At 45.2% G+C, this 23,105-nt stretch overlaps 1 protein-coding gene across 1 annotated transcript; it reads right to left on the reverse strand.

Moving 5' to 3' along the window:
* Positions 1-935: 935 nt before the first annotated feature.
* Positions 936-21,538, reverse strand: LOC311150059 (leucine-rich repeat-containing protein 38-like). Its single transcript, XM_084187305.1, has 2 exons — positions 20,619-21,538; positions 936-3,144 (listed from the first exon to the last, which is right to left on the reverse strand). The coding sequence occupies exons 1-2, from the start codon at positions 21,244-21,246 to the stop codon at positions 2,897-2,899; spliced, it is 876 nt and encodes a 291-aa protein (XP_084043431.1). The 5' UTR covers positions 21,247-21,538; the 3' UTR covers positions 936-2,896.
* Positions 21,539-23,105: the final 1,567 nt, after the last annotated feature.

Genomic DNA, 23,105 nt, shown 5'->3' on the forward strand with positions numbered 1-23,105 from the left:
TCATGCTGTTTAATTAGCTTTTTGATATGCCACACCTGTCAGGTGGATGGATTATCTTGGCAAAGGATAAACGCTAACTAACAGGGATGTAAACACATTTGTTCACAAAATTTGAGAGAAATAAGCTTTTTGTGTGTATAGACAATTTCTGGGATATTTTATTTCAGTTCATGAAACTTGGGACCAACACCTTATGTTGCATTTATGTTTTGTTTAGTATACAATGTTTTTGGTTCCAAAGTGTACTTATTAGCCAGGTCGTTATTGCAAGTGAGAATTGGTTCTCCATTTACACACCTTGTTATATAAGAGTTAAATCAATAAAAAAAAAAATTTCTACAAACACTGAGTGTACAAAACATTCGCAACACCTTCCTAATATCGAGTTGCACCCCCCCTTTTGCCCTCAGAACAGCCTCCATTCGTTGAGGCATAGACTCTACAAGGTGTCGAAAGCATTCCACAGTTTTGTCAAGTTGGCTGGATGTCCTTTGGGTGGTGGACCATTCCTGATACACACGGGGAAACTGTTGAGCGTGAAAAACCGAGCAGCGTTGCAATTCTTTACACACTCAAACCGGTGCATTTGGCGCCTACTACCATACCCCGTTCAAAGGCACTTAAATGTTTTGTCTTGCCCATTCACCCTCTGAATGGCACACATACACAATCCATGTCTCAATTGTCTCAAGGCTTAAAAATCCTTCTTTAACCTGTCTCCTCCCCTTCATCTACACTGATTGAAGAGGATTTAGGTGACATCAATAAGGGATCATAGCTTTCACCTGGATTCTATGTCATGACCTGGTCAGTCTATGTCATGAAAAGAACAGGTGTTCCTAATGCTTTGTACACTCAGTCTACAGTGTATATCTTCATTCAAAGAAACAAGAAGGTTATGTGAAATAAAAGTTATAAAAACAAAGTTCCAGAGCATAATGTGTTTATTTTACTGCTTCATTTTCTCACACTTACATTTTGTAACATTGCACTTTGCGACTCCATGATTATCTTTTTAATGTGTTTGTTATGGTGCATCAGAAAAAAAGCCCTTTAATCCATTTTTGGGATCTCAAATCTCATTGGTAGGTTACAAGCGCCAGAGACAGATATAGTTTGACAGACAACCTCTCAAATCTCAGGTCTTGAAGCATCTGTGAGTATGCTGGTTTTCATTTATCATCTCCCAGTAGTTTCAGTAAGCCAAACAATACACATGACATCATTGACCTATAGCATTCATTCATCAATTTCACCTGGCTGCTACTAGCTGCTGGTCTATTGAGGATGGCTCCAGTACCCGGTCGTAATAAAGGCCGACATAGGAAAGGACTGGAAGGTCCAAACATCAAGGATGATCGAGATATGGAAACAATTAACAGATTTTAACCTTAGCCCTGTTAGCTTGGAATTAGAGATATCAAATCCCCATACAAACAAGAGACATCATTAAAAAAAAAAAATACATATATATATATATATATATAAACATTTTGTTCAAATGTAAAATAAGTTACATTATGCCTGAAACAGGGAAATACATTGGCCCACTTACAGCTGTATAATATAATGATTTCCATAATTACATTTATGGGTGATAATTGGCAGGATATTTTAGCATATTGTTCTGTATAGTATACTGTACCTAACGTGTGACTGTTTTTTAACCAAGAATACATTTGTGCTAGCCTGAGTGCCAGTCTGTTTGTGCTCTCCTTCGGGTGTTGTAACGCCAAACATTGTCAGGCTACATTTGTGCTCCAAAAAAAGATATTGTAACTATGCTCTCCATATTTACTACATTTTGCACTTTTTGAGTTTGTGTCAAAATTTAGTGTAACATCCCTGTTGATTGATCATGCTATCCCATTTCTGCGTCCTATATTGTAACAATAGAATCTTCTCATTCGGACTGCTCTTTGGTAAACAAAGGTTACGTAGGTTGCTACTCAAATCAATGCAATGGACATAAGTGTGCATTAGACTGCAGTGTGCCGGTCCCTTGTCCCCCTCTCTGTCCTTTCACCTCCCAGCTCAAGCCAGATCTTAAAGAACCCCCTGGCAGCAGAGTAATATCCTCTTTGAAAGGGTGGTGTATATAATTTTACACCATGTTAGACTACAGGCCAAATATAGTACAACTAGGATTTCAAGAGAATGCTGAATGATCTATCCAAAGTAAGGTAGAGATGTATGATGAGCTTTGTGATTTACATAAATTCACTGAAAACCCACACTAACACACAGTTATATTAACAGTATTGCACATTTCATGTAGCCTACTTTTGGCCAGCTAATAGCCTAACCACCGATCAAGCAACATTATGGACTAAACGTTCAAATCCTGTTGCTGCAGGATTATTTTGCTGTGACGATATACTGCAGGTCAAATGAAATTCCTACATCTGTAGTAAGGCTGTGTTCAACCAATGAAACGTACACTCTTAGAAACCTAAAAGGGTTATTCAGCTGTCCTCATAGGAGAACCCTTTGAAGAACCCTTTTTGGTTCCAGGTAGAACCCTTTTGGTTCCAGATAGAACCCTTGGGGACAGCCGAAGAATCCTTTTGGAACCATTTTTTCTAAGAGTGTAGTACATTTCGTACTTCAGTGATAAGAAAACGTGGATCATTCAAGCTGATTTAACACAATCTTTCCTAACATGGTTTAACCCCTCCCGGTGTGCTGCTGACTGCCACCAATGAAGTACACAGAAATTCACATGGTAAGAGCTTTCTGGCACAATTCCTAGGCCATATACTCCCTCCTCGTTGTCCATGTCTTGCTCTCCCATTGTCCTGCCCTTCTTCCTGGCCCTCTTACGAGGCACCTAGTCGGGGTCTGCAATGTCCGCAGTGATACTGAATCTGGTCCCAGATCACGCTTTTTCTCCCCCTCAGTCGTTGCCCTCCTCCTCGTCTGCCTGACCGGCTTTGCCCAGTCGCTGGAAGCAGTGGACCATGGAGGCCAGGAAGAAGCTGGCTATAATGGCCACCACAGAGACTGAGATGCCTGAGAAGATGACAATGAGGATGTCCGTAAGGGAGAGGTAGCCCCGGCACTCCCGGAAACTGGCCTCAGAGAGCAGGCTCAGGGACATAAGACTCCCATCCATGGGGAGGGAACACTGCAACCCCTCCATACCTGAGAGAGAGAGAGAGAGAGAGAGAGAGAGAGAGAGAGAGAGAGAGAGAGAGAGAGAGAGAGAATATGATGTCATCAGTCTTGAACACAGTCACTCTATGGCCCAATCCCAAATCAATCCCCGGCCTACACACAGTGTAGATCTGAAATTATTAGAAATGTATAAGTATGGTCACATCTTAACAGGTAGCAGTGAAGGTAACAGCTTCACTCTAGCTTACATCTATCTATCCAGTCCTTTCAGGTCTAATTGCATGGTGGAGCTGACCTCCACTCTGATGACTGAATAAATACACAGGGGATTAGCTGTCCTGCCTGCTCACAGTACTGTGTCACTCAATGTCACTTTCAACTGTTGAAAAGCATGCTGACCATACAGTGTGGAATGGCACTGTGGTTGAAATCCACTAAGAATGTCTGGTCTGTGATATCATCTTACTGTAACAGTGTAAGTGAGGACACTGAGGGAACAGTTGGGTGCCATTGTTTTGCCTCAGAGTTGTTTGATATATTAGCTATAGCCCAGTACGCCTACGGAAGTAGCTACTGTGCCTGTTCATGTGTCTCACCATTTCCCACACATTGAGTCACATCAAGCCTCAAAAACCTATCCATTTGATCGTTTGTGTTTAGTTATCCCACTTAAAGCATATTACACCATCATGAAAAGCTTGTCCCTTGGCGGTATCAAGTGACTGCATTACCATACATCAACACCTACATCAGGGTTTCCCAAACTAGGTCCTGGGGACCCCAAGGGGTGCATGTTTTGTTTTTTGCCCTAGCACTACACAGCTGATTCAAATAATAAAATAATCATCAAGCTTTGATAATTTGAATCAGCTGTATAGTGTTAGGGCAAAAACCAAAATGTGCACCCATTGGGGTCCCGAGGACCGAGTTTGGGAAACTCTGACCTACATGTATAGTAACACACACAGAGCTGAAAGGCCTACTGCATCTAGAGAAGTGCGTGGTCTTGACACATCTCTGTTATAGCTAGGTGATTTGGAGATAACACAATGCTTTTAACAGCCATATAAATACAGTACCGGTCAAAGGTTTGGACACATCTACTCATTCCAGGGTTTTAATTTATTTTCACTATTTTCTACATTGTAGAATAATACTGAAGACATCAAAACTATGAAATAACACATATGGAATCATGTAGTAACCAAAAAAGTGTTAAACAAATCAAAATATATTTTATATTTGAGATTCTTCAAACTAGCCACCCTTTGCCTTGATGACAGCTTTGCACACTCTTTGTCACGATCGTCGAAATGAGTGGACCAAGGCGCAGCGTGATATGCGTACATCTTTTTAATGTGTACTTAGCAACACGATACAACAACCAAAACAACTAAACGAAACGTGAAGTCCTCGGTCATACACACAAACCTACACGGAACAAGATCCCACGAATCACAAGTGCACAAAAGACTGCCTAAGTATGGTTCCCAATCAGAGACAACAAGCAACAGCTGATTCTCGTTGCCTCTGATTGAGAACCACCCCGGCCAACATAGAAACACATAACCTAGAACAGAACATAGGAAACGAAACATAGACACTACACAAAGAAACTAACACCCTGGCTCAACATACAAGAGTCCCCAGAGCCAGGGCGTGACACTCTTGGCATTCTCTCAACCAGCTTCATGAGGTAGTCACCTGGAATGCATTTCAATTAACAGGTGTTCCTTAATTTGTGGAATTCCTTTCCTTCTTAATGCGTTTGAGCCAATCAGTTATGTTGTGACAAGGTAATAATAATAATAATATGCCATTTAGCAGACGCTTTTATCCAAAGCGACTTACAGTCATGCGTGCATACATTATTTAATTTTTTTTGTGTATGGGTGGTCCCGGGGATCAAACCCACTACCTTGGCGTTACAAGCGCCGTGCTCTACCAGCTGAGCTACAGAGGTGTCACGGTTTCGGCCGAGGCGGCTCCTCCTCCTTGTTCGGGCAGGTTTCGCCGGTCGTCGTCTCCGGAGTTCTAGCTGCCACCGCTCGATGTTTCGTGTTTGTTTGGTTTTGTCTGTTAGTCACACCTGTTTTGTGTTAGGTCTCATTTAGCACCCTATTTAGTTTCCTTGTTGTTAGGTTTGTGTTGTGTGTGATTGTTCGTGTCGTGGTTGCGCTACCCGTGTCGGTACGCTATTTTTCCTGAGCTTCCTCCTTGTTGTGTGAGGAGAGATTTACGCACCTGTGTGTGCGCTTGTCTTTACGCCTGTGTGCGTCTTTTGCCTCCGGGCTGTTTTGGATTACTTTTCGTGCTCAGTAAAGTCTTGTTGGACTTACCCTCTGCTGCCTGCGCCTGATTCCACACCACACCCATACACAGCACCGTGACAGAATCACACACCATTAGATGGAATCAGCAGGAGCACCCGTCGACCTCATGGAGGAGCGTCTCCTTGGACACGAGCACCGGATCAACCGTATCGGGCACGCCTTGGAGGGCGTCATGGACACCCTTCGTCGATGGGAGACCAGCGGGGTTCCCATAGCCCCACCTATCGCACCATCACCTTCACCACCGGACAACCAGCCCGTCCATCGACCGGAACCCAGTGGGATTCGGCTCTCGCTCCCGAGGGCGTACGACGGCACCGCTGCCGGGTGTCAGGGGTTCCTCCTACAAGTGGAGCTCTACATTGCCACCATACACCCGGCGCCCTCGGGATACGAGAGCGTTTCCGCCCTCATCTCCTGTCTCACCGGCAAGGCGTTGGAGTGGGCCAACGCCGAGTGGAGGGGAATAGACGCCGCCACCGTCACCTATGCGGAGTTCTCCCGTCGCTTCCGTGCGGTCTTCGACCATCCACCAGAGGGGAGAGCGGCGGGGGAACGTCTATTCCACCTCCGACAGGGGATGAGGAGCGCTCAGGCGTTCGCGTTGGAGTTCCGGACTCTAGCGGCTGATGCGGGGTGGAATGAGAGGGCCCTCATAGACCACTTCCGATGTAGCCTTCGGGAGGACGTCCGCAGGGAGTTAGCCTGCAGGGACAGCACACTAACATTTGACCAGCTGGTGGACATGGCCATTCGACTGGACAACCTGCTGGCGACCCGCGGACGTCCCAGGTGGGGGCCCCCCATTCCACCCTCCAGCGCCTCCGAGCAGTGTCCGATGGAGCTTGGAGGTGCTGGCGCTAGAGGGAGAAGAGGTAGGAGCCCGAGGGGGGCAGTCTCCTGCACCAAGTGTGGGCGCGGAGGGCACACCGCGGCTAGGTGCTGGGGAGGGTCCCCTGGTGAGGGAGAGAGCAGGTCGTACAGTGGGGAGTCCACCCAGGTGAGTAGGCGCCCTACTTACCCAGAGCTTTCTGTCGTTCACATTACCTTACCTGTTTGTTTCCCACAGGTTGCACCTCGGTCCCAGCATAAGGCGCTAGTCGATTCAGGCGCAGCTGGGAATTTTGTAGACCGGAGATTCTGTGTTAAGTTAGGGATTCCCCTCCTTCCAGTCGACAAACCCTTTCCTGTACATGCCCTAGATAGTCGTCCGTTAGGATCTGGGTTGATTGGGGAGGTCACAGCGCCACTTAGGATGATGACGCAGGGGGGTCATGAGGAGACGATTCAACTCTCCTGCGTATCCGGTGGTACTGGGGCTTCCCTGGTTGATGACCCATGATCCTACTATCTCGTGGCGAGAGAAAGCTCTTAAAGGGTGGTCTGCTCAGTGTGAGGGGTTATGTCTGGGTGTTTCCGTAGGGGCGACCTCGGTGGAGAGTCCGAACCAGATGTCAGCACTGCACATTCCTCCTGAGTATGAGGATTTGGCGCTCGTGTTCAGTAAGACCAGAGCGGCACAGTTGCCACCTCATAGACAAGGGGATTGTGCGATAGACCTCCAGACAGGAGCAGCGCTTCCGCGGAGCCATGTGTATCCTTTGTCACAGGAGGAGAAAAGGGCAATGGAGACTTACATTGCCGAGTCTCTGAGACAGGGATACATACGGGCCTCCACTTCTCCCGCGTCCTCGAGCTTATTTTTTGTGAGGAAAAAGGATGGAGGTTTGCGTCCGTGTATTGATTACCGCGGTCTCAATCAGGTGACGGTGAAGTACAGCTATCCACTTCCTCTGATTGGGACCATGACGGAGTCCTTACACGGGGCAAGGTTCTTCACAAAATTGGATCTCAGGAGCGCATATAACTTGGTGCGCATTAGGGAGGGCGATGAGTGGAAGACAGCATTTAGTACTACATCCGGCCATTACGAGTATCTCGTCATGCCATATGGGTTAATGAATGCTCCATCAGTCTTCCAATCGTTTGTAGACGAACTTTTCCGGGACATGCAGGCGCAGGGAGTAGTGGTGTACATAGATGATATTCTTGTGTACAGTGCTACTCGGGCCGAGCATGTAGCCCTGGTGCGCAGGGTATTGAGGAGACTGTTGGAGCATGACCTGTATGTCAAAGCTGAGAAATGTCTGTTCTTCCAGGAGTCAGTTTCCTTTTTGGGTTACCAGTTGTCTGCGTCAGGGGTGAGAATGGAGGTGGACCGAGTGTCCGCCGTGCGTAATTGGCAAACCCCAACTACGGTTAAAGAGGTGCAGCGGTTCTTGGGTTTTGCGAATTACTACCGGAGGTTTATCCGGGGTTTTGGACAGGTGGCAGCTCCCATAACGTCTCTTCTGAAGGGGGGTCCGGTGCGCTTGCAGTGGTCAGCTGAGGCGGACAGGGCCTTTGGGAGACTGAAGGACCTGTTTACCTCGGCCCCGGTGTTGGCGCACCCGGATCCCACTTTACCCTTCCAAGTTGAGGTGGACGCGTCTGAGGCCGGTATCGGGGCAGTTCTTTCTCAACGATCCGGTACACCACCTAAGCTCCGCCCCTGTGCTTTTTATTCTAAGAAGCTCAGTCCGGCGGAGCGGAATTATGACGTAGGGGACAGGGAGCTGTTAGCCGTAGTACAGGCCCTAAAGGTGTGGAGGCATTGGCTTGAGGGGGCTCAGCACCCTTTCCTCATTCTGACCGACCATCGTAACCTGGAGTACATTCGGGCAGCTAGGAGACTGAATCCTCGCCAGGCTCGATGGACTATGTTTCTCGCCCGGTTTGTGTTCAAGATCACTTACATCCCTGGGTCCCAGAACGGGAAGGCAGATGCTCTGTCCCGTCGGTATGACACGGAGGAGAGGTGCGTGGAGTCCATTCCCATACTACCGGAGTCTTGTCTGGTGGCACCGGTGGTGTGGGAGGTCGATGCAGAGATCGAGCGGGCGTTACGCACCGAGCCTAGTCCTCCACAGTGTCCGGTGGGTCGGGTGTACGTCCCGCTCGAGGTCCGGGATCGGCTGATTTATTGGGCTCACACGTCCCCCTCCTCTGGACATCCGGGTATTGGCCGGACGGTGCACTGCCTTAGTACGAAGTACTGGTGGCCAACGTTAGCCAGGGATGTGAGGGTTTATGTCTCCTCCTGCTCAGTATGTGCCCAGTGTAAGGCGCCCAGACACTTGCCCAGGGGTAAATTACAGCCCCTGCCCGTTCCACAACGACCCTGGTCTCACCTCTCGGTGGATTTTGTTACCGATCTTCCCTCCTCCCAGGGGAATACCACCATCCTGGTCGTTGTGGATCGGTTCTCGAAGGCCTGTCGTCTCCTTCCCATGCCGGGTCTTCCTACGGCCCTACAGACCGCTGAGGCTCTATTTACTCACGTCTTCCGGCATTACGGGGTGCCCGAGGATATAGTGTCCGATCGAGGCCCCCAGTTTACCTCCAGAGTCTGGAGAGCATTTATGGAACGTTTGGGGGTCTCGGTGAGCCTTACCTCGGGTTACCACCCGGAGAGTAATGGGCAGGTTGAACGAGTCAACCAGGATGTGGGTAGGTTTCTGAGGTCATATTGTCAGGGCCGGCCGGAGGAGTGGGCGAGATATGTGCCCTGGGCCGAGATGGCACAGAACTCTCTCCGCCACTCCTCCACCCAACTAACCCCTTTTCAGTGTGTATTAGGGTACCAGCCGGTTCTGGCACCATGGCATGAGAGCCAGATCGAGGCCCCCGCTGTGGATGAGTGGGTGCGGCGCTCGGAGGAGACGTGGGACGCTGCACACGTCCATCTGCAGCGTGCCATACGTCGACAGAAGACGAGCGCCGACCTACACCGCAGTGAGGGGCCAGTGTACGCACCTGGAGATCGAGTCTGGCTCTCAACCAGAAACCTGCCCCTCCGCCTGCCCTGCCGGAAGCTGGGTCGGCGGTTTGTGGGGCCTTTTAAAGTCCTGAGGAGATTGAACGAGGTGAGTTACAGGTTAGAACTACCTATTGATTACAAGAATATTAACCCCTCGTTCCATGTGTCTCTCCTCAGGCCGGTGGTAGCTGGTCCACTCCAGGACTTTGAGATTGAGGAGACTCCTCCGCCCCCGTTGGACATCGAGGGGGCTCCGGCGTACACGGTTCGGACCATCCTGGATTCGAGACGCCGGATGGGGGGTCTCCAATATCTCGTGGAGTGGGAGGGGTACGGTCCGGAGGAGCGGTGCTGGGTGCCAAGGAGGGACATTCTGGATCCGTCCCTGATGACCGAATTCCATCGTGGTCATCCTACGCGCCCTGCTCCGCGTCCCCCTGGTCGTCCCCGAGGCCGGAGGCGGGGGGGGGGGTACTGTCACGGTTTCGGCCGAGGCGGCTCCTCCTCCTTGTTCGGGCAGGTTTCGCCGGTCGTCGTCTCCGGAGTTCTAGCTGCCACCGCTCGATGTTTCGTGTTTGTTTGGTTTTGTCTGTTAGTCACACCTGTTTTGTGTTAGGTCTCATTTAGCACCCTATTTAGTTTCCTTGTTGTTAGGTTTGTGTTGTGTGTGATTGTTTGTGTCGTGGTTGCGCTACCCGTGTCGGTACGCTATTTTTCCTGAGCTTCCTCCTTGTTGTGTGAGGAGAGATTTACGCACCTGTGTGTGCGCTTGTCTTTACGCCTGTGTGCGTCTTTTGCCTCCGGGCTGTTTTGGATTACTTTTCGTGCTCAGTAAAGTCTTGTTGGACTTACCCTCTGCTGCCTGCGCCTGATTCCACACCACACCCATACACAGCACCGTGACAAGAGGACCACAAGGTAGGGGTGGTATACATAAGATAGCCCTATTTAGTAAAAGACCAAGTCCATATTATGACAAGAACAGCTCAAATAAGCAAAGAGAAACGACAGTCCATCTTTACTTAAAGACATGAAGGTCAGTCAATCCGGAAAATTTCAAGAATTTAGAAAGTTTCTTCAAGTGCAATCGCAAAAAAAATCAAGGCAGGACCGCTACAGGAAAGGAAGACCCAGAGTTACCTCTGCTGCAGAGGATAAGTTCATTAGAGTTACCAGCCTCAGAAATTGCAGCCCAAATAAATGCTTCACAGAGTTCAAGTCACAGACACATCTCAACATCAACTGTTCAGAGGAGACTATGTGAATCAGGCCTTCATGGTCGAATTGCTGCAAAGAAACCACTACTAAAGGAGACCCATAAAAAGAAGAGACTTGCTTGGGCCAAGAAACACGAGCAATGGACATTAGACCGGTGGAAATCTGTCCTTTGGTCTGATGAGTCCAAATTTGAGATTTGCCATGTCTTTGTGAGACGCATAGTAGGTGAACGGATGATCTCTGCATGTGTGGTTCCTACCATGAAGCATGGAGGAGGAGGTGTGATGGTGTGGGGGTGCTTTGCTGGTGACACTGTCAGTGATTTATTCAAAATTCAAGGCACATTTAACCAGCATGGCTACCACAGTATTCTGCAGCGATACGCCATCCCATCTGGTTTGCGCTTAGTGGGACTATCATTTGTTTTTCAACAGGACAATGACCCAATACACCTCCAGGCTGTGTAAGGGCTATTTGACCAAGAAAGAGAGTGATGGAGTGCTGCATCAGATGACCTGGCCTCCACAATCACCTGACCTCAACCCAATTGAGATGGTTTGGGATGAGCCGGACCGCAGAGTGAAGGAAAAGCAGCCAACAAGTGCTCAGCATATGTGGGAACTCCTTCAAGACTGTTGGAAAAGCATTCCAGGTGAAGCTGGTTGAGAGAATGCCAAGAGTGTTCAAAGCTGTGCAAAGGGTGGCTATTTGAAGAATATAAAATATAAAATATATTTAGATTTGTTTAACACTTTTTTGGTTACTACATGATTCCATATGTGTTTTTCATAGTTTTGATGTCTTCACTATTATTCTACAATGTAGAAAATAGTAAAAATAAAGAAAAACCCTTGAATGAGTAGGTGTGTCCAAACCTTTGACTGGTACTGTACATGTGTTTAGTGCCAAGCTGCATTCCCGGTGTCTTTTTTCACTATCTAATTATGTCATGGGGTTGTTCAATGACAGACATGTATTTGTTCAAAATCTATCATTTGATGGTTTCATTTCAGAGACAAATAATAATGTTTATTTTCCAAAATGCTATATATCGGCCTCACTCGCAGAGAAATAAGTAGTACTGCTAGGTTTTACACAGTCAAATGTAAGAAATAACGATTTAATAAAGAACTGTACAAATGATACGTCTGTGACATCAATATTTAAAACATGTTAAATTTTTTTATTCAATACAGATCTGTTTGTAAAACATTTACATTTGACATTTTAGTCATTTAGCCGATGCTCTTATCCAGAGCTTCTTACAGTAAGTGCATTCATCTTAAGATAGCTGGGTGAGACTACCACATATCACAGTCAAATATACAGGATTATGAACAGTCCATTCCAGCTAAACAATGGATATATAGCTAGCATTTAGCAAAAAAACACATCTAAAATCTATGAATAAACAAATCTGAGAACAGTAATATTTTATACACAGATGAAGGTACCCATAAGCAATCATTTCTGATGAAAAAACACAAATGTGAAAGATTGGTGGATGTAGCGTTTTGGAAATTAACACTTCACTTATAAGTTAGGGTTCAAAGGGTTTTGTGATTGTTTTGTGTTCAGTTGCTATATGAAATGTAAGAATGCATAAACAGAGCATAAAGTATGAGTATTATAGTAGCCTACCCTACTTTGAGAGGATGAAAATAGACAGTCACATTATATCTTACTGCATGAGAATAACAGAAGTGTGCAGAACAAGGACGAGACCGATATTTGCGCTCTGGTGATTTGATAATATCATAAAAAGATACAATAATACACTATAACAGATAATAATGTAACAGTACAGTACCAAACTTCCTCATCAAATTATGAGGATAGATAGATTATACTGTGAATGATTTTACTGATAATGACAAGGGGCATCAATGGGGCTCTGGTTTCCTTGTAAACTAACCCAATCTATTCCACTAATACAAAGAGTCTGCAGATTTTGCTGTGAAGAGACAGAATCATTAGATCATTTGTTTTGGTTCTGTCCATTTGTAGCTTGTTTTTGGACACAGGTCCAGGAATGGCTAAAGGATTGCAATATTTACCTGGAGCTAACCTTGCAGATAGCAATACTGGGTGATCTGAAAAGTCATAGTCAATCAATCAATAATATAATAATACTTTTAGCAAAAATGTTTATTTTTAATTCACAATCTGTAGAAGCAATGAGAATAGAAAGGTTCAGAACTTTTGTAAAACATCACAGTACGGTTGAAATATATATGGCAAATAGAAATCCTATATGGATGGTGTTAAGAGATAGATGTGAGGTATTGAATAGAGTTGAAGGATGGGACTAATAACAAATAACAACAAATAATAACAAAGATAGCTAATAATGTAAGCATACTGTGTCCATAATAAGTATATAGGTTGTATGTTGGGAGCTTTTGGGAAAGAGCACAGTTAGAAAGATATGGCATATAGAAGCAAACCGGATGGACATCATGAAAATGATCGGAGAGGTTGAGAGTAGAAGAAGTTCAGGAGCAAAAAATAATAATAATATATATATATATATATATATATATAATAGAATTCTTGTAAAATTAACTCTGTCCATAAGGTGTAGATAGTAAGTATAGACCGGAAGTAGAGGCCTGGGCATTGTTGTTCACTAATTTACTCCAAGTAGGGAAAGGATGGTGGGGTTGAAAAGTAATAAAGGGGAGTGTATATATATATATAAAAAAAACATGGGGGATTGGAAGTGATGCAGACAATTACATTGATAGAAGATACAATCTATCTGCAATATTAAGCTGATCCATTCCCCCCAAAAAATTTTTTTAAATAAAAAATACAAAAAAGAGTGTGAAAATAAATACATTATTTGTTATGTTTTCAATCAGTATTCGCTGTTTTTGAAATACGTATTTCAATAAAACATTACGTAATCTAAAAGCACATATGGTGCACCTCAGTCATGCTATAATAAAAGCAGTTTGGGGCGCTTCCATTTTAGCCTGCCTGTGTCTGTAGCTGCTGTGGCCAGCAGTCAGTAGACATCATTATCAAGTGTGTGTGTGTGTGTGCATGTGCATGTGCATGTGCGTGCATGCGTGTGTGCGTGTGTGTGTGTGTGTGTGTGTGTGTGTGTGTGTGTGTGAGTGTATATGTGTGGTGAGTCACAGTTAGACCAGAAGGGGTTTTCCACATGCAGAGGGACTCAGTGACCTCATCGCTCGGTGAAATTCCAGTCACGTGGCTCTCCTCTCCTCCTCACCACGCAGCACAACAAGCAAAGCTCAGCCCAGACACTGGCTCTTCTGCGCTCTCTCTCTGTCTCTGTCTCTGTCTCTATCTCTGGCTCTTTCTCTGGCTCTATCTCTGGCTCTGCACGCCACAGCCATAGTGTCTCGGTGTGGAGAGGACCAGAATACTACATTGCAAATAGATGGAAAGAGTCTGCATGGTTTCGGTGTTGGTGGTGATGGATGTGGGGGTGATTGATTGATTGATGGAGAAAGTCTGCATGGTTTCGGTGTTGGTGGTGATGGATGTGGGGGTGATTGATTGATTGATGGAGAAAGTCTGCATGGTTTCAGTGTTGGTGGTGATGGATGTGGGGGTGATTGATTGATTGATGGAGAAAGTCTGCATGGTTTCGGTGTTGGTGGTGATGGTGATGGATGTGGGGGTGATTGATTGATTGATGGAGAAAGTCTGCATGGTTTCAGTGTTGGTGGTGATGGATGTGGGGGTGATTGATTGATTGATGGAGAAAGTCTGCATGGTTTCGGTGTTGGTGGTGATGGATGTGGGGGTGATTGATTGATTGATGGAGAGAGTCTTCATGGTTTGGAGAGAGTCTTCATGGTTTCAGTGTTGGTGGTGATGGATGTGGGGGTGATTGATTGATTGATGGAGAGAGTCTTCATGGTTTCGGTGTTGGTGGTGATGGATGTGGCGGTGGGGATGGGTTGAGTATGCCTACATTGTCTGATGCTGCCTATAGACTTAACATCGTCAACAAAATCACTGCATCATATTTGACATGAGTATGCATAGTTTCCTATATTGATGTGTTATATATATACAGTGGAGAGAACAAGTATTTGATACACTGCCGATTTTGAAGGTTTTCCTACTTACAAAGCATGTAGAGGTCTGTAATTTGTATCATAGGTACACTTCAACTGTGAGAGACAGAATCTAAAACAAAAATCCAGAAAATCACATTGTATGATTTTTAAGTAATTAATTTGCATTTTATTGCATGACATAAGTATTTGATCACCTACCAACCAGTAAGAATTCCGGCTCTCACAGACCTGTTAGTTTTTCTTTAAGAAGCCCTCCTGTTCTCCACTCATTACCTGTATTAACTGCACCTGTTTGAACTCGTTACCTGTATAAAAGACACCTGTCCACACAATCAATCAAACAGACTCCAACCTCTCCACAACGGCCAAGACCAGAGAGCTGTGTAAGGACATCAGGGATAAAATTGTAGACCTGCACAAGGCTGGGATGGGCTACAGGACAATAGGCAAGCAGCTTGGTGAGAAGGCAACAACTGTTGGTGCAATTATTAGAAAATGGAAGAAGTTCAAGATGACGGTCAATCACCCTCGGTCTGGGGCTCCATGCAAGATCTCACCTCGTGGGGCATCAATGATCATGAGGAAGGTGAGGGATCAGCCCAGAACTACACGGCAGGACCTGGTCAATGACCTGAAGAGAGCTGGGACCAGTCTCAAAGAAAACCATTAGTAACACACTACGCCGTCATGGATTAAAATCCTGCAGCGCACGCAAGGTCCCCCTGCTCAAGCCAGCGCATGTCCAGGCCCATCTGAAGTTAGCCAATGACCATCTGGATGATCCAGAGGAGGAAAGGGAGAAGGTCATGTGGTCTGATGAGACAAAAATTGAGCTTTTTGGTCTAAACTCCACTCGCCGTGTTTGGAGGAAGAAGAAGGATGAGTACAACCCCAAGAACACCATCCCAACCATGAAGCATGGAGGTGGAAACATAATTCTTTGGGGATGCTTTTCTGCAAAGGGGACAGGACAACTGAACCGTATTGAGGGGAGGATGGATGGGACCATGTATCGCGAGATCTTGGCCAACAACCTCCTTCCCTCAGTAAGAGCATTGAAGATGGGTCGTGGCTGGGTCTTCCAGCATGACAACGACCCAAACCACACAGTCAGGGCAACTAAGGAGTGGCTCCGTAAGAAGCATCTCAAGGTCCTGGAGTGGCCTAGCCAGTCTCCAGACCTGAACCCAATAGAAAATCTTTGGAGGGAGCTGAAAGTCCGTATTGCCCAGCGACAGCCCTGAAACCTGAAGGATCTGGAGAAGGTCTGTATGGAGGAGTGGGCCAAAATCCCTGCTGCAGTGTGTGCAAACCTGGTCAAGACCTACAGGAAACATATGATCTCTGTAATTGCAAACAAAGGTTTCTGTACCAAATATTAAGTTCTGCTTTTGTGATGTATCAAATACTTATGTCATGCAATAAAATGCAAATGAATTACTTAAAAATCATACAATGTGATTTTCTGGATTTTTGTTTTAGATTCCATCTCTCACAGTTGAAGTGTACCTATGATAAAAATTACAGACCTCTACATGTTTTGTAAGTAGGAAAACCTGCAACATCGGCAGTGTATCAAATACTTGTTCTCCCCACTGTATATATATATATCAGCTGCCATGCTGCTATAGTTGGAATTATATTTGTGTGTGTGTGTGTGTGTGTGCGTGCGTGCTAGTGCTTACCTGCATATGTACATGCGTGCTTGTCTGCGTCCATGGGTGCATGTACGTTTGTGTGTGTGTGTTTGTGTATACGTTTGTGTGTGTTTGTTTGTGTATACGTTTGTGTGTGTTTGTTTGTGTTTGTTTGTGTATACGTTTGTGTGTGTTTGTTTGTGTATACGTTTGTGTGTGTTTGTTTGTGTATACGTTTGTGTTTGTTTGTTTGTGTATACGTTTGTGTGTGTGTGTTTGTGTATACGTTTGTGTGTGTGTGTTTGTGTATAAGTTTGTGTGTGTTTGTTTGTGTATACGTTTGTGTGTGTTTGTTTGTGTATACGTTTGTGTGTGTGTGTTTGTGTATACGTTGTGTGTGTGTGTGTCACTCGTAGAGCGATGGAGTGGTGGAACATTAGTCTAGACCAGGGATGGGGGTGGGGCCAAAAATCTGAACTCATGATGGGCCACAGTGACTCACGGGTCTGCATATCCTCATCTATACCCACACCTGCAGTCAGAGCTGGCCCTAGCCTTTTGGGGCCCTAAGTGAAATTTTGTTGGGGGCCCACCCCCCCACCTTGCGACCAAACATTTTAGCGGCCCCCCTCTTGACAGCGGAGAGAAAACATTGACGTTTTAGAGTTACTTTCCTGCAATTCTACACATTTTGCCATGGGCGTAGAGAAAATTTTGAGTTTTAAAGCAAATTTGCTGTAATTCTACACATTTCGCCATGGGGCGGAGAGAAGATTTAGCAGTTTTACAGCTAATTTCCTGCAATTCTACTCATTTTGCCATAGGGTGGAGAGAAATGTTTGCAATTTTGAATATGATATCTGAGTGAGGGTGACTAACAAAATCAATGGGGGCCCTCCAGTCGGTAATTTGACCAATTTTACTACAAGTTTAGATAGCTGGCTAGACTAACTCACCAATCAAATGTTTTAGCTGACATGGGCTAATTGAGTGACTGTCAATGACTCACATAACACGAGAAAAACTGCTGATGCACAAACAAAGTTCGAAATTGCACCTTGTGTATTCTACTATTCTAACTCTCAACATTAAGTTGAGTCCCAAGAATTGATCCTCGAGCCTACAGTTGCCCATCCCTGGTCTAGACAATGTCAGTGTCAATGGTAAGCTGTCATCAGTATCAAATTAAGTGTAGTAAAAAATGTATGCTGATTGTTCATCCTTGACCCAACAAGCACTAGAAACAGCACTTTATGGTGTGATTATACAGGTTACCGCTTTGACTCATTCACACACATTCACCTAAAGGCACCATTGTGAAATATCCTCAGCTACTGTGTTTTAAATGGGCAATCTGCAGTTCAAACAACAACAAAGTGGTTATATTCTTCAAGAATCAATGGGTATATATCTTATTATTTTTTAAAGATGTCCCAATCGCAGATTGACCCTATTACTGAGCTTTGTTGCATCTTGATGATACAGTACCTGAGAGCAGGCTACAATGTGTATGTGAAACCAGAACTTACAAACTCAATGAGTAAAGCTCAATAGTTTGTAAATGTCTATTTATGTTCTCAGATACTATACAGATCAAGACAATCTCAATCAGGAACTGACAGAGCAATGTCCCTGATAGCAAAGTGGGTAAAAGAAAGATGTTACTGTTTGGGTCAGTAGAATTACAGTGTCCAATGAAATTACAGTGTCCAAGAGAACATTTTGTTTTGGACTTATCCCACAAACCCAGTGACTGTGCGTGATTGAATGGTTCTGTGGAAGCGCCAAGGACAGCAAGTGATCCATTATCCTGTGCCCTTCACCCTCCAGTTTGTTCACAGTTCTAGTTCACACTCAGTAATTAAGAAGCATTTATTGTGATTAAGCCTCAGAGGGTCAGGAATTTAGTAATCAGCGATTAAAGGGCTAGTTTAATCCATCAAATCTTAATTTCTTATTAATGAATATACACTCCGATCCATGTTTCTGCTGCCTTGTCAGAATGATGACAAGATAATCATGGCATGCAACTAGTTTGTTCCCAAGGCAACGGGAAAGATTAAGTCTGCCTATATGTCAAATATCCTGTACAGCCACATGTCCTTTAGGGTAACATACAGTAGAGGTTTTCTAGGGTGAGCCCTACTAAGGCTGGAGCCTAAAGTTGCTAAGGCCTATAGCCTCCTGAGACCTGAGAAAAAAATTGTTTGGGATTTATATATATTTTTTTACATAACATAAGTGTTTTGGGTGAAAAATACATGCTACCAATCATTTTTTGGGAACAAATATTGTTATTTTTATTGTAAGTGCAAAATGGTCCTTTGTAGTGGTCATTAGGATGTAAATATACACAAATTAACATTACAGTCAATGGGTACAGTCCTGTAGGTGAAAAACATAGTTGTGGCATCCAGGTGTCCACTACAGAGGACATTTCTTGATAAGCTCTTATTTAGCTCTTATTTAATGTTTTAAAAAATATTACACACTCCTGACAACTCACTTAACTATTCACTTAATAGAAAAATGTTGAATATCAAACTCACAAAAATGTTAATTAATAATTACACACAATTTTCAAATGTCCATAAAATGTGCTAATTTTGACGGCAGCCATTCTTTTAAGAACCAGGAAGATAAAGTCGTCAAGGTCACACCCCCACACGTGATATCAGTGAAAAGCCAGAATTCCAGAATGTCCTCTCAAAGGGGCAACAGGACTTAATACAGTGGCTTGTATGGCCTCAGAGATACGGACCAAGAACTGATGTCCACTAGAGAGGACAAAAATGAATTGCTGAGTCTCAGGAGGATAGAAGAGCACATAGAAAGCACCATAGTGTTGGTGTGTGTACTATATGTGTCTGGGCTCACCGAAGGCTAGGTGCTAATGTGCCACACGGAATGTTGTTAGTATAACATTGTGTTCTGCCAGGTCACAGGTCACAGCTATTGAAATTAAATCCACTGTGAAGATTGTCGATGTGCCAATTTGGTAATTGATACGATCCATGGAACATCCCGTTGCTTTGATTAGCGTGCTGTAATAACATTGTCTGCATCCCAAATGGCACCCTATTCCCTATATAGTGCACTACTTTTGACCAGAGCCCTATGGGCCCTGATCAAAAGTAGTGAACTATAAAGGGAATAGGGTGCCATTTGGGACACACATATGGCTTATTTCAATACCGGTCCTAATTCCACCTGAAATAATATTGTGTCTTATTTGGACGGACCTTAATAAACTTGTTAGAACATGTATTTAGTAGCACTAGCCTAGCTCTCTTGGGAAGCAGTTAAATGGATTCTTCGGGAGTCAGATTAACTTGTAGATACCATTTTTATGTGTATGTGTCCAGTATGAAGGAAGTTAGAGGTAGTTTCGCGAGCCAATGCTAACTAGCATTAGCACAATGACTGGAAGTCTATGGGTATCTGCTAGCATGCAGTTGGACTTCCACGCACAGAATGTCTGCTCCGGTCAGAGCTCAGCACTGTGCACCTACATGCAATGTGACGTGTTAGCTCTGGAGAATGAGAGTGAGCATTATATAATGCGTGCAATGACCTGTCAGTACTGCAAACAAGGAAGATTTCTGTAGACATTAATAGCCTCACTGTCTATATATATTGTAACACTACATAGTGTGGATCAGAAACTACATGTAATGCTTATCGTTCGTAATTAAATAAACAATGCAGGTATATTATGATCTATTAAGTGATTCAGATCCTATTGAATGTGATACCCTGGCCTCATATCTTTTTGATCTTGAAGATCTTATTCGTGATCTACTCCCTGTATATTTAGTCAGACAGTGTTTGAAGACGTAAACAATAAATCTGAGAACAGACTCTAATGAGGAATATGGTTAATTAATTATTCAGACACAATCTGGTATCTGGAATCTGGGACTCTCCAGTAGTCTACCACAAGTCTCTTTCTCTTTTTGTCATGCTTACCAAGATGTCTCAGAGTGATCTTATACATTACAACATTGAAGTGTCCATATCTATACAGAATTATCAGTAGTATGAGCAACAAGCTGCAATAAATAAAGATGAGGTTGATAGCCAATAGCTGTTTAGATGATAGACAATTGAAAACAAAGAGGAGGAACCATATGTTTATACATATAGCACATGGGCCAAGTAGAGACATTTAATCTAATACTAACCACTGTTATATACGTTACTGCATCTGTCTTTCAGTGTACTGTGAAGTCTTATATTATAATTCTATAACTGATTGGCTTAAGGTTGGATAGCTTATGAGTTGTTTGAATCAGAAATGAGTGGGCTGCTGGATTATGACAAAAGATTGGTTTTCTATGTCCTAGCACAGGCAAAGATGTTTTAACAAATACGTGCTGTTAAGCAGCTTACATACCCATTGGAAGCTTGTGGCAGTTCTCCGTGAGCCACACAAAAAGTTTGGCAAAGTGACAGTTGCACACCCAGGGGTTGCCCTCCAGGCGCAGCACCCGGAGTGAGGTTAGGGGCTCCAGCACCCCCACGTCCAGCCCCTGCAGGCCGTTCCTCTCCAGCTCCAGCTCCCGCAGCGAGGTCAGCCCCAGGAAAGCATCCTCTTCCACCAGGCTAAGGTAGGGGTTATTACCCAGGCGCAGCTTGATCAGGCTCCGGGACTCCACAAAGGTCCCTGACTGGATCTCTGTCAGGTTGTTGCTGCCCAGGTCCAGGAAGACTAGGCGAGACGAGGTGCTGAGGGTGCCGGGCTCCAGCACCGACAGGGAGTTATTCCTCAGGTCCAGGTAGACCAGGTCGCTGTACAGAACCAGGAAGTCCGAGGGGATCCAGGGAATCCAGTTGTCGGAGAGCAGGAGGCGCCGAATGTCCAGGGGGATGGGGCTTGGGAGGCGGGTGAGACCTTGGCCCTGGCAGTCCACGGTGTGGTGGTCCGGACACAGGCAGCTGGACGGACAGTTGTGGCCCCGAGTCAGCAAGGTGGAGGAAAGCAAGGCAAGGAAAGGCTGAAGCCAGTTAATGCATGGTAACATTGTCAATGGGGTGAGAGGTGAGAGGGAGAGCAGGGGTTTAGATAGGGGAGGGGGAGGTTGGGAGGAAGTGGGTACAGGACAGGACAGGAGAGGGCACAGGGGAGGGGGTAGAGATCAAGGGGTGGGAGATTAAGGAAGGGGAGGGGGAAGCAGAAGGAAGAAAGGAGTCAATGTCCTGGCGCTGGCATCTTTCTTCCTCTTGGTGTGTAGTCTACAAAGGCTCGGCCATCGAGCGGCGAGAGAGATGCGGAACGATGTTTTCGAGGAGATCATGTAGCAAGCGGTCTGGATCGAAAAGCAGCCTGCTGGCTTTGAGGGAATAAGGGGAGGAGTGAGAGAGAGGGAGTGAGCGAGAGAGAGCGAGAGAGAGAGAGTAAGGGAGGGGGGGATTAACACAGGGGTAAATAGAAACTAGCAAACCAGAGACGTGCGCTGGGGAGGGTGTGTGTTGGGAGCGAGGGGAGCGGGGGACGGGGGGGTAGAGGGCGATAGGGTAACCAGAAGGTGGTGTGAGTTGCAGGAGGGTCGACCCTCAGAGTCTCATTACCCCTGCGTTAGAACAATTAACGAGGGACACCGTCTGTGAGTCAGAAGAAGAATATACTGTGACACTCTAAGCATTGGAAGGCTAGACTCACTGAAAGCATGGGTGTTTATATCCAACCGTATGTGCTGGGAAGCTACCGACAGTGACTCGCTGTCCAAATGACGTCAGACACCCAACTCACATGTTGTGATGATGTCACATGGCTCGCAGAATCCCAGGAGGAATATAATCCTGACGACCATGATCCTTGGGAATCATCATCACATACATCTCCTCCTCAACTGTCCTCTGCCTCACTGTGCTGCACGATCCCGCCATCCCAGCTCTGTTGCCATGACAGCATGCTCTAAACATCCACCGTGGTGTGAAGCCGCCTGTGCAGCACAGGCAAATGTCCCAAAAGTGTCATTTTGAGGAACGCCATCACTTGACAGCTTGCCACAGCGGGGTGATGCGTTTGTCTCGTGCCTTCCCTGAGCAACAAGCTGAATGGCTGTCTCATACAATCCACTCCTGTAGCTTTAATGCACTATATCCTATACATACACAGTTAGAAAAACATACAGTACATCCACTGCAGTTTTAACACATCCACTGCAAAAACCCAATGGTCCTCAGAAATACTGTACCTTACACTAAGCAGTGTGTTCCCAATGGCAGTTACCTTACCAACGGCAGCTGATTTGCCAGCTGTTGTTGTTTACATGCTATTTACCTCTATGCTACAGTAGTCAGACATTATGTCCACAGACCTCAGTTACAGAAACAGAATTTATGCTATGTCCAGCAAGAGCATTTCCTGATACATCAAATGTTGCTTGTTGGGAATAGCATGTCACAGATATAGCTGTGGGAGGTAGGGGTGCTGAGGGTGTTGCAGCACCCCCTGAAAAAAATTAATTAAAAAAGCTAAGTTTTTACTAGTCCTGTATTAGCAGACCAATATAGCCATCTGTAGCGCAGGCAATTTTTTTTTCCAGAAATGTACTTGGGGGAGGGGGTGGAGAGGTCCAAAATAGGGGATGGGGGTGAAACTTATTTTAGTGTGGTTTTTTATTGGGCACAGGGGAGGGTAGTGCATTTTACCCCGGTTTGCTACCGGGCCATCGGGCCTTGGTATAACAAATATACAGTCACTAGTAAAAGTCTACACATCCCTTGCACAGTCTTGACATTTTGCAGCCTTGAAGTTAAATAGAAAATGTATTAAATTAGATTATTTTCCTACCGATGTACTCCACATTTCCAAAGTGAAAGAAGAATTATATTTAAACAAATCCTAATAAAGATTTTTAATAAAAAGAAGATGTCT

Source organism: Coregonus lavaretus (assembly GCF_964263955.1).
Source record: "Coregonus lavaretus genome assembly, chromosome: 22".
Classification (NCBI taxonomy): Eukaryota; Metazoa; Chordata; class Actinopteri; order Salmoniformes; family Salmonidae; genus Coregonus; species Coregonus lavaretus.

What these genes read in the sequence shown, in the direction of transcription:
- LOC311150059 (XM_084187305.1), bottom strand. Translation starts at nt 21,246, where the DNA reads ATGTTACCATGCATTAACTGGCTTCAGCCTTTCCTTGCCTTGCTTTCC. An exon ending in CTGCCACAAGCTTCCAATGG is followed by an intron (nt 3,145 to 20,618) that starts GTATGTAAGCTG and finishes TCTCTCTCTCAG; the next exon opens with GTATGGAGGGGTTGCAGTGT.